We start from the raw sequence: 10,484 nt of genomic DNA on the forward strand, positions 1-10,484 counted from the left end.
GAGACGGGGTTTCACCGTGTTGACCAGGATGGTCTCGATCTTGACCTCGTGATCCACCCGCCTCGGCCTCCCAAAGTGCTGGGATTACAGGCGTGAGCCACCGCGCCTGGCTGTTCCTAATATTTTTAATAGCCTGTTTACATTAGCTCTTGGTGGCTTACATTAGCGCTAATGGCTTACATGATTAGAATTGGTAATGACTCATTAAAAATATATAATAGATGAGGAACTTTAGAGCTCTCTAATCTGGATCAGATTTAGGTACTTGAGGGTCTTTGAGGGCAGGGAATCAAGAGCAAGGAGAATGGGAAGGACTTATTTTACAGATCCTGTTCAAAACCTTTGCTCATTTTCATTTTCATTTTCCTCCTTTCAGCTTTTTACCTCTCATCTTGTTAAACTCATTCTTGTTCAGATGTACCTTATTGTTGCTTTTCTAGCCTTTAAGTATTAGTCTTCGGTTTCCTCAAGGATGAATTATTAATAACTTTTACTTTGCTAATCCCTTTTCCATACTCCTGGCAAAACAAATCACAAATGCAATGTTTTGTAAAATGTGTCATAAATAATCTTAGATGTCGTTCAAGTTGATTATACCACATTTTATATATTTCTAATGTTTTCATGGATGTTTGTATTTCCAGCCCAGCTATCTTTCCTGAACTCGTCTCGTATATTTAACTGTCTACTCTACGTCAGTTATTGGAACTCCTTTGCTCAGGCTAAACACCTTGGAGTCGTCCTTGCTTCTCTTTTTCTCTTCTCTTCCCACATCTAATCCCTTAGAAATCCTGCTGCCTTTACCCTCAACATATGCAAAGTCGAAGCACTTCTGCCACCATTGTGACTTTTCTAGATTACTGCCGTAGTCATTTAGCTAACCCCTGCTTCAGCCCTCTTATCCCTACAGCTTCTCTCCAGACAGCAGCTGTAGTAATCTTTTAGAGTATAAGGGAGATCATGTCACACCTCTGCTTTAAATCTGTAATAGCTCTTTTTTCACTCAGAGTGAAAGGTGAAGTTGTTACTATGGCCTGCATGATCTGGCCCTCTGTTACCTCTGCGACCTCATCTCTTACTCTGTTCTAACCACAGTGGCTTCCTTGCTGTCTCTCAGACATGCCAGGCATGCCCCGACCTCAGCACCTTTGTGCTAGCTGTTGCCTATGCCTAGAATCCTTTCCCTCTAGATGTCCGTATGGGTAGATAACTCACTTGCTTCACATTGTAGCTCACGTTTCACCTTCATGAGAACTACTCTAACCACCCTCTTGAATGCTACAACCTGTTCACTCTCCCTCTGTCTTCTCAATCTTCCTAATATGCCTCTATATATCCTCTTCACCTTAGAACTTACCACCTTCTAAGATACTAATTATGCTATTTATTATGTTTCTTTTTTATTTTCTATCTTCTGTTAGAATGTAAACCTCATGAGGGTAGAAATCTTTGTTTCGGTTGCTTTTGTATCTTAAGCATCTAGAACAGTGGTTCCTCTGTCTTAATAAGTGTTATATAAATATTGGTTGAGTTCAGTGAAAGATAATATATTTGGTGATTTGGGAGCGCTGCCATTACCTAGGGTATTTAATTTAGTAGACTTTGTTGTTATCTGATCAGTAAAGCAGTTGTTATCTAGTATACCATCTATAGTTTGAAAATAGCATCATTGGGAGAAATTTTATTTATTTATTTATTTTGAGACCCAGTCTCGTTCTGTCGCCCAGGCCGGAGTGCAGTGGCGCAATCTCGGCTCACTGCAATCTCCATCTCCCAGGTTCAAGTTACTCTGCCTCTTCTTCCCAAGGGATTACAGGCACACGCCACCACACCCAGCTAATTTTTGTATTTTTAGAAGAGATGGGGTTTCACCATGTTGGCCAGGCTGGTCTTAAACTCCTGGCCTCAAGTGATCCACCCACTTTGGCCTCCCAAAGTGCTAGGATTATAGGCTTGAGCCACCGCACCTGGCCAAAATTTTATTTTTTATTGCTATTATTCATGCTTTTACATGTTTTTAATGATGCTTATTGGACTCCAAAGTCCTCAAATAGCAGCACTGTCTTTTACTTGCTTTGGACAATGTATAATATGAGGCATCTAAACAGATCATGAATTATTCTTATTGATTAATAGGTAGAAAGAATAGGCAATCTAGGACAGGGAAATAGAGATACAGTAAAAGATTAGGGGTAGGCTTTAGTAAATTAAAAACATGTGCCTGAGGCTTTCTCTTTTCCTGTCCTAGGGCATCTGACTGGAAATTAGACCAGCCTGATTGGACTGGTCGCCTCCGAATCACTTCAAAAGGGAAGATTGCCTATATCAAACTTGAGGATAAAGTTTCAGGTAATCTTTGCAGGTGACTCTAACAATAAGGATATTAGTTTGGTGTGCTTTTGTAAGTACCTTCAAGTTGGGGACTGGAATGGAAATGCTTGTTAACTAGAGTTCTGGGTTTTGGCTTTCTTCGCTCAGAAAAGTCTTTTTCTTATCTGTCAGGGGAGCTCTTTGCCCAGGCACCAGTAGAACAATATCCTGGTATTGCTGTGGAGACAGTGACAGATTCCAGCCGCTACTTTGTGATCCGGATCCAGGATGGAACTGGTAAGAGAAATGGGATTTTTGAATGGGATGAAGTTAGGAAAACAGGTGAATGCGCAGCCATGAAAAGTGTGTCTGATCGCATTTATCTTTCTTTGGTTTACTATATTTTTTCTTCCCTTTATCTAAAGTTACTATAGTTGCTAAAGGAAAAGTATTAACATGTTATTTGTAATAGATATGAACAAAAGTTCAAGATGCGGTAATTCATATGTAGACTTACGAATCAAAACGTATACCTAACAAAAGAATTAACACATTTTACAGTTTGGGAGGCCAAGACGGATGGATCACCTGAGGTCAGGAGTTTGAGACCGGCCTGACCAATATGATGAAATCCTGTCTCTATTAAAAATAGAAAAATCAGCTGAACATGGTGGTGCGTGCCTGTAATCCCAGCTACTCGGGAGGCTGAGTCCAGAGAGTTGCTTGAACCGGGGAGGTGGAGGTTGCAGTGAGCCGAGATCGCACCATTCCACTCCAGCCTGGGCAACGAGAGCAAAACTCTGTCTCAAAAAAAAAAAGAATTAACACATTTTGCTTATTTATTATTTGTGATGAGACTATCTTGAATCATCTATGTGTGGGGCAGTAGTTCTCAGTCTTTCAGTCCTTTCTCCATGGTCTATAACAGAGGTTGGCAAGCTGAGACGAATAATAAATTCTTCAAGTTTTGCAGGTCAAGTGGCCTCTGTTGCAACTACCCAGTTTTGCTGCTGCAGTGTGAAAGCACTGTAGAAAATATGTAAACAAATTGATATGGCTATGTTCCAATAAAATTGTTTCTACAAGACCAAGCTATGATAGGATAAGGTCTGTGGGCTGTATGTAGCTTACTCACTCTTGGTCTTGAGAAATTCACAGACTTTGACTAGTGAGGGTGACTGTTATATTTTCATTGGGAAAAAGTTGCCATGGAGCATCAGTCCCCAACCTTTTTGGTACCAGGGACCCATTTTGTGAAAGACAGTTTTCCGTAGACCGGCATTAGGGGATGGTTTCAAGATGATTCAAGTGCATTACGTTTATTGTTCACTTTATTTCTACATGTAGTATGCTGACTCTTGGTCTATGAGAAAATGTGATTATTACATTGTAATGTGTAATGAAATAATCATACAACTCACTATAATGTAGAACCAGTGGGGACCTTGAGCTTGTTTTCCTGCAACTAGATGGTCCTGTTTGGGGGTGATGGGAGACAGTGACAGATCATCAGGCATTAGATTTTCATAAGGAGCATGCAGCCTAGATCCCTCACATGCACAGTTCACAGTAGGGTTCACTCTCCTGTGAGAATCTAATGCTGCCACTGATCTGACAGGAGGCAGAGCTCAGGTGGTAATACAGGCAATGGGGAGCGGCTGTGAATACAATGAAGCTTTGCTCTCTTGTGCGCAACTCACCTCCTGTTGTACGGCCTGGTTTCTAACAGGCCACGGACGGGTACTGGGGGTTGGGGCGTCCTGCCATAGAGGATACTTCCTAGTCGAGTCTTCCTACCTTTTTCACAGGGCGCAGTGCTTTCATTGGCATTGGCTTCACAGATCGGGGAGATGCCTTCGACTTTAATGTCTCCTTGCAGGATCACTTCAAGTGAGTGAAGCTTGTCCTTAGTTACCAGGTTGGTTATAGGAATGCCGCTTCTCACATGAATGGGCAGCATCTTTTTTACCTCCTGGTTTCTTTATTTCTTAGCTACTTCATTATGAATATAAATCTCCCCATTCACTTTTGTTTCCTTAGGTCATCTTTGTATCTATTCCATGTTTCCTTTCCTTATAGCCTGCAATATGTTTTAGAGCCCTTGTGCTGTAGTTTGAAGTGATGCTCTGTTGAATTTGCCCCATTTTTTAGGTGGTAGAGGGAGGCTGACAGTAACAGCAGTGCTTTATCTGGGGAGCTGTGTGCCACTCTTGTTGCCTTATGTAGCTGACATGTTTTGTGACTATTGCAACATTTCTTTAGCCCGCTTGATTTTGCTGAAGCTGGGGTTGACAGCGCTATGCACACCATCAGCTTCCTACCTCAAGAGCAAGCATATTTTTTTTCTGCCTCAGAGCTCTCTGAAGTTGTAGAAGGCTAAGTGCAAGGTTTAACTTGGAAAGACTAAGAAACTAACACCCTCTCAGGAGCAGCCCCCAAATGTGGGGAATGGGAATTGGCTAAATGCCATCCTTTTGGAAGGGGCAAGTCTGATATGTATTCCTTAAGATTTTTCAGAGAGTCCCCAGTGGGATTGAACCCCAGTTGTTTTCTCTCTTGGCTTTTTTTCCTTTCTTTTCTCATTCCTTTTTATCTCTCACTGTGATTTCTGGAATCCCATTTCATAAAGGTAAATTAACTCAAATTTGTATGTCAGACTCTGCTTTCAGGAAATCTCAAACTAAGATAACTTGCTGTGTTCCCAAAGGTGGGTAAAGCAGGAATCTGAGATTTCCAAGGAATCTCAAGAAATGGATGCTCGTCCTAAGTTGGATCTGGGCTTCAAGGAAGGACAGACCATCAAGTTGAGTATTGGGGTGAGTATCGTTTTAAAAAATTTTGTTTTCCTATGCTTCTATAAGCCTGTGACATCTTTCTCTTGTTCTCCCTTTTTTCTTTTGTAGAACATTACAACCAAGAAAGGAGGTGCTTCTAAGCCCAGGACTGCAAAGGGTGGAGGCCTGAGCTTACTCCCACCCCCGCCAGGAGGCAAAGTCACTATTCCCCCACCATCCTCCTCAGTTGCCATCAGCAATCATGTCACTCCTCCACCCATTCCAAAATCTAACCATGGAGGCAGTGATGCAGGTAAATCTAGCACTTCTAATTTTGAGAAATCCAGTCTTACGTTTTAAATGAGAAACACCTGTTTGTCAAGGAGAGTTGGTGTTTTTGCTACAAAATAGCTCATGGTACTGACAAGGTGATTCTGGCGGCTTCTAGCAAGGAATCAAAGCTTTTCTGGAACTAAGAGTCATAGTGTCTCGTAGGTTCTTTGGCAGAAAATATATGCGTATTAAAAAGACTATTTCCTTCATTTTTTTCTTGGTTAGATGCTTATAGGTTTTTAAGTCAGATGTACCAAGATTTTTGGTCATGGCTCTGCCACTTTATATTTGAATGTGCTTGGTAAATACCACTTAAGTTTTTTGAGTCTCAATTTCCTTATCTACCAACTGGAGATGTAAAATCACCCCAGCTGGCCACCTTGGCTCACCCCTGTAATCTCAATGCTTTGGGAGACTGAGGTGGGTGGATTGCTTGAGCTTAGGAGTTTGAGATCAGCCTGGGCAACGTGACGAAGCTCCATCTCTACAAAAAAATACAAAAATTAGTTGGACCTGGTGGTCACGCCTATAGTCCCAGCTATTCGGGAGACTGAGGTGGGAGGATGGCTTGAGCCTGGGAGGTTGAGACTGCAGTGAACCATGTTTGTGCCACTGTACTCCAGCCTGGGTGACACAGGGAGACCCAATCTCGTTAAAAAAATAAATAAATAAAATAAAGAATACCATCTTAAGATAGTGAGGGTTAAATTATTTGATAGCACCTAGCATAGCACTTGGAATGTAGTAGCCATTTAGTAAATGTTATCTCTTAAGCCTTCCCATTTCTTCACAAGAGCGTTTGGGAGAAAAGGAGAAGATATCTAGTTTTGTGCATACACTTTCATTCTTTCTGGTGGGAGAAGGAATAAGTATGGTTATAGCTTCTCATTTGAAAAATGAGAGCATTGGAACTGAGAAAAGAATTTTTCTAAGGTTGGAGAACTATATCTTAGAATCTGGGAATTTTAACGTAATGTATTGGATGGACAATGCAGACAATCTGTTGAATTGATTACTAAGGGTAAGCTTTCTGTTTCTGGAATTTTTGAGGTGAAAATGTCACAGCTTGTTTCTTTCAGTAAGTGTTGCCAGGAGACACTGGGGATAGTATCTAAGATTTTTTTTAAAATTAAATTTCTATTTTAAGATAATTGTAGATTAACATGCAGTATAATAAATAATATGAAGAGATCCTGTTTGCCCTTTTCCCAGTTTCCCTTAATTGGTAATATTTTATGAAACTGTTGCCAAGTATCACACATGAAAAATTGACACTGACACCACTTTCTCATCTCATTCAGCCTACGCCATTTTGCATGTTCTCATCGCCGCGTATTTGTGTGCATCTGTATATTCTCTGCAGGTTTTTTTGTTTTTTATTTTTCACATCAGAGTCTCACACTGTCGCCCAGGCTAGAGTACAGTAGTGCAGTCATAGCTCACTGCAGCCTCAAAGTCCTGGGCTCAAGAGATCCTCCTGCCTCAGCCTCCCAAACATCTGGGACTACAGGTACACACTGCCACACCCAGCTAATTTTTACATTTTTTGTAGCAACAGAATCTCACTATGTTACCCAGGCTGGCCTCGAACTCCTGGGCTACAGGGATCCTCCTGCCTTGGCCCCCCAAAATGCTGGGATTACAGGTGTGAGCCACTGTATCTGGCCAGTTCTGTGCAGTTTTGTCATGTATAGGTTCATGGTTCCACTATCATTTCAGGCTGTAGAACAGTTTAATCACTACAAAGATCCCCTGTGGCAACCTTATATAGCCACACCCATCTCCCTCTCATCCTTTCTTCCCCCATTCCCAACCCTTGGCAATCACCAGTCTGTTCTCCATCTTTATAATTTTGTCACTTTCAGGAATATCCTATAAAAGGAATCATACAGCATGTAATCTTTGGGATAGGCTTTTTCCACTTAGCATAATTCCCTTGAGATTCATTCAAGTTGTGCATGTCAGTAGTTATGTTCCTTTTTATTGCTGCGTACTATTCCACGGCATGGATATACCAGTGTGTGTAACTATTGCCCATGGAATGACATTTAGGTTCTTTACAGTTTTTGACCATTACAAATAAAGCTGCTGTGGCATTTGTGTATAGACGTTTTTGTGTAAACATAAATTCTTTTTTTTTTTTTTTTTTTTGAGACGGAGTTTCGCTCTTGTTACCCAGGCTGGAGTGCAATGGCGCGATCTCGGCTCACTGCAACCTCCGCCTCCCAGGTTCAAGCAATTCTCCTGCCTCAGCCTCCCAAGTAGCTGGGACTACAGGCGTGTGCCACCATGCCCAGCTAATTTTTGTATTTTTAGTAGAGACGGGGTTTCACCATGTTGACCAGGATGGTCTCGATCTCTTGACCTTGTGATCCACCCTCCTCGGCCTCCCAAAGTGCTGGGATTACAAGCGTGAGCCACCGCGCCCGGCAACGTAAATTCTTATTTCCAAGATTTTGATCATGTTTTTCTCTTTTCCTTTTTCTTTTCTTACCTTGTGTTTAGATATCCTTTTAGATTTAGATTCTCCTGCTCCTGTCACGACGCCAGCACCAACTCCAGTTTCTGCAAGCAACGACTTGTGGGGAGACTTCAGCACTGCATCCAGGTAATGGGCATAGTGAAACTAGCATACTCTCAGTCCGGGTGTAGAAGATACGTACAGTCAATGGAAATCTTTGATCTAGAAAAGTGATGAATTTGCAGTCACTTAAGAGTCTTTCGCAGGAGTTCTAGTGAAGGAAATACAGTAGTTCTGGGAATGGTGGGACAAGGAAGCTGTAGGATGAGGTTTGAGTGGGATGTTTCAGGCCTTGGTAAGTAGAATTGCCATGAAGTACGGTTTTGGAAATTCTAGGCAGTGGTTTCTTAGAAACTATTAAGTAAAGAATGGAGTTGTTATCCTAATATTATGTCTTTGGCTTTCTCTATTCTCCTGTCTTACAGCTCGGTTCCAAACCAGGCACCACAGCCATCCAACTGGGTCCAGTTCTGAATGGCATTGGCAGGACATTAAGGACAGACTTGAGGAATAAAAATGACCTTGAGGGCACCAGTCTGTGAGGGAAGTTAGGAACCCATTTCCTCCCCAGAACCGAAATGACTGGACAATCTTTTTCATAGCTTCAACATTACCTTCAAGCTGGTTTATGCCACTCCCCTATGTTGTTACTTGTACAGCCAAGAGAGTATCTGTTGTCTCCTGCTTAGTACCAACGTAGGGGACCAGTGGATCTTATAGTTTTGGCTGACTATGCAGGGCTCAAAAGACCAGTGTCTGAGGGGGGAGTGACCTCTAGCATCTGTAAAATTTGTCTCATCTTTTAAATTCTTTAACTTATTTCAAAATCATCTCATGACCCTTGTGTGCCTCTTTGTGAAGCCCTATTTAGCAATTTCAGGGGAGGCAAAAACCTTGCAACTTCCTTCACCACTAACCCAGGACTAAAAATAGACAGGCTGACCTCAGTGTTTACAGATTCAGAATTTTGACAGGGGTAGATATGGAGAAAGACCTATTTCCTGGGTCTCTGCTGTGTAGCCTCCTTCAGGCTTGTCGTACTCAGTGAACATCCAGTGCTGGGTGCCGCTCCATCACCCTCTTGTGTGTTTATATGTCTCTTTCTGTGATAAGAGGGTTGTGTTGGTGGCACCTCCACTATTCTTTTCTGTTTGTTGAATTTGAATTGTGTAACATCTTTGACCAGTGGGTGTCTCTGTGATGAAGGAGGTTCAAGAGGCTGTGCTTTCCAAGTAATATTCTATAGGAGTGTTTAATTTCTTGCAGCTTCCTCTGGTAGCTGCATTTGAAGCATGGCATTAATTTGTGTTTGCCCTGTTATTTGACCTAAAGTTGAAGGGTTTAGAGTTTTTAACCTGATCTGTAGAGCAGAGAGGTTGAAAGCACTCAACTCTTGTTTAGTACCCACATTGCCTTGCTGCCTGGGTATCTGGCCCCTTTCCATAAACATTTCTTTTCAGTTCATGTAGTTCTTTAATAGAAAGCTGCTATTATGTGTATTGTCATTTGTGAAGGAAGTCGGAGAGTCACAGGTTTACTGTGACAGGTTTTGCCCAAGGCTTCGATACCTGTCACCCAGGATATCTGAAAAGCAAATTGTTCTCCCACCACTTTCCTTTCCCTCTGCCCTGCCATTCCTTTACAATGCTGTGAAAAAAGTTCTGCTTCTTAGATGAATGGGTACTTTCTATTTTGTTTCTAAATGAGCAATTTTGAGGATGAAATGGGAAGATATAATTGCTTTCCTTTTGCACCTATCTGGATATGTACACTCTGGCAGAAGGGAGTCCTTATGTTTCAAAATATATTACTTTCCTGGATTTCCTTCTTAACTTTTTCTGACTTTGGGTCCATTTTCTTTTCATTGCCTCCTTTTCTAGGCAGCTCCATTCTCGCAGAGCCATGGTAGGACGTATTAAAATACCAACAGAAAACACTAAAAGGAAAGTGTTGAATCACTAGTGACTAAATACTGGGAACCTATTTTCTCAATCTTCCTCCATGTTGTGTTCTTTGTATTCTCAAGATGATAATATATTATGTATTTGAACTCCTGAAAAATGGAAAATGTTTAAGATGTATGTATATAAAGCATATGTTGTATTGGTGCAATAATGGTAATTAAAAATATGAAAAAGGTAGTGTCTCTTTTATCTTTTAATTTGCTTATTTGATTACCTTTTACATTTAACTGACCAGATATAAATGGACCAGTAGGTAATAAAAGATATTTATATCACTTTTTATTAAGAAATAAAGGTTGTCTGGGTGCGGTGGCTCACAGCGTAATCCCAGCACTTTGGGAGGCCGAGGCGGGCAGGTCACCTGAGGTCAGGAGTTCGAGACCAGCCTGGCCAACATGGTGAAACCCCATCTCTACTAAAAATACAAAAATTAGCCTGGTGTGGTGGTAGGCGCCTATAATCCCAGCTACTTGGGAGGCTGAAGCAGGAGAATTGCTTGAATCCGGGAGGCGGAGGTCGCATTAAGCCAAGATGGAGCCACTGCACTCCAGCCTGGGTGACAGAGCGAGACTAGACTCAAAA

General features: G+C 41.6%; 1 protein-coding gene across 1 annotated transcript in view; it reads left to right on the forward strand.

Moving 5' to 3' along the window:
- The window catches only part of NECAP1 (NECAP endocytosis associated 1), an 18,391-nt gene extending 8,312 nt beyond the window's left edge, over positions 1 to 10,079 (forward strand). Inside the window, exons 2-8 of the mRNA XM_017512310.1 lie at positions 2,249 to 2,349; positions 2,503 to 2,607; positions 4,119 to 4,200; positions 5,018 to 5,126; positions 5,214 to 5,397; positions 7,923 to 8,025; positions 8,364 to 10,079. Of these exons, the coding sequence (XP_017367799.1) occupies positions 2,249 to 2,349; positions 2,503 to 2,607; positions 4,119 to 4,200; positions 5,018 to 5,126; positions 5,214 to 5,397; positions 7,923 to 8,025; positions 8,364 to 8,412 (733 nt within the window). The 3' untranslated portion in view covers positions 8,413 to 10,079. The remainder of the gene's footprint in view (positions 1 to 2,248; positions 2,350 to 2,502; positions 2,608 to 4,118; positions 4,201 to 5,017; positions 5,127 to 5,213; positions 5,398 to 7,922; positions 8,026 to 8,363) is intronic.
- The last annotated feature ends 405 nt before the right edge of the window (positions 10,080 to 10,484 follow it).

The sequence above is a fragment of the Cebus imitator genome, unplaced genomic scaffold (genome assembly GCF_001604975.1).
Source record: "Cebus imitator isolate Cc_AM_T3 unplaced genomic scaffold, Cebus_imitator-1.0 Scaffold469, whole genome shotgun sequence".
Classification (NCBI taxonomy): domain Eukaryota; kingdom Metazoa; phylum Chordata; class Mammalia; order Primates; family Cebidae; genus Cebus; species Cebus imitator.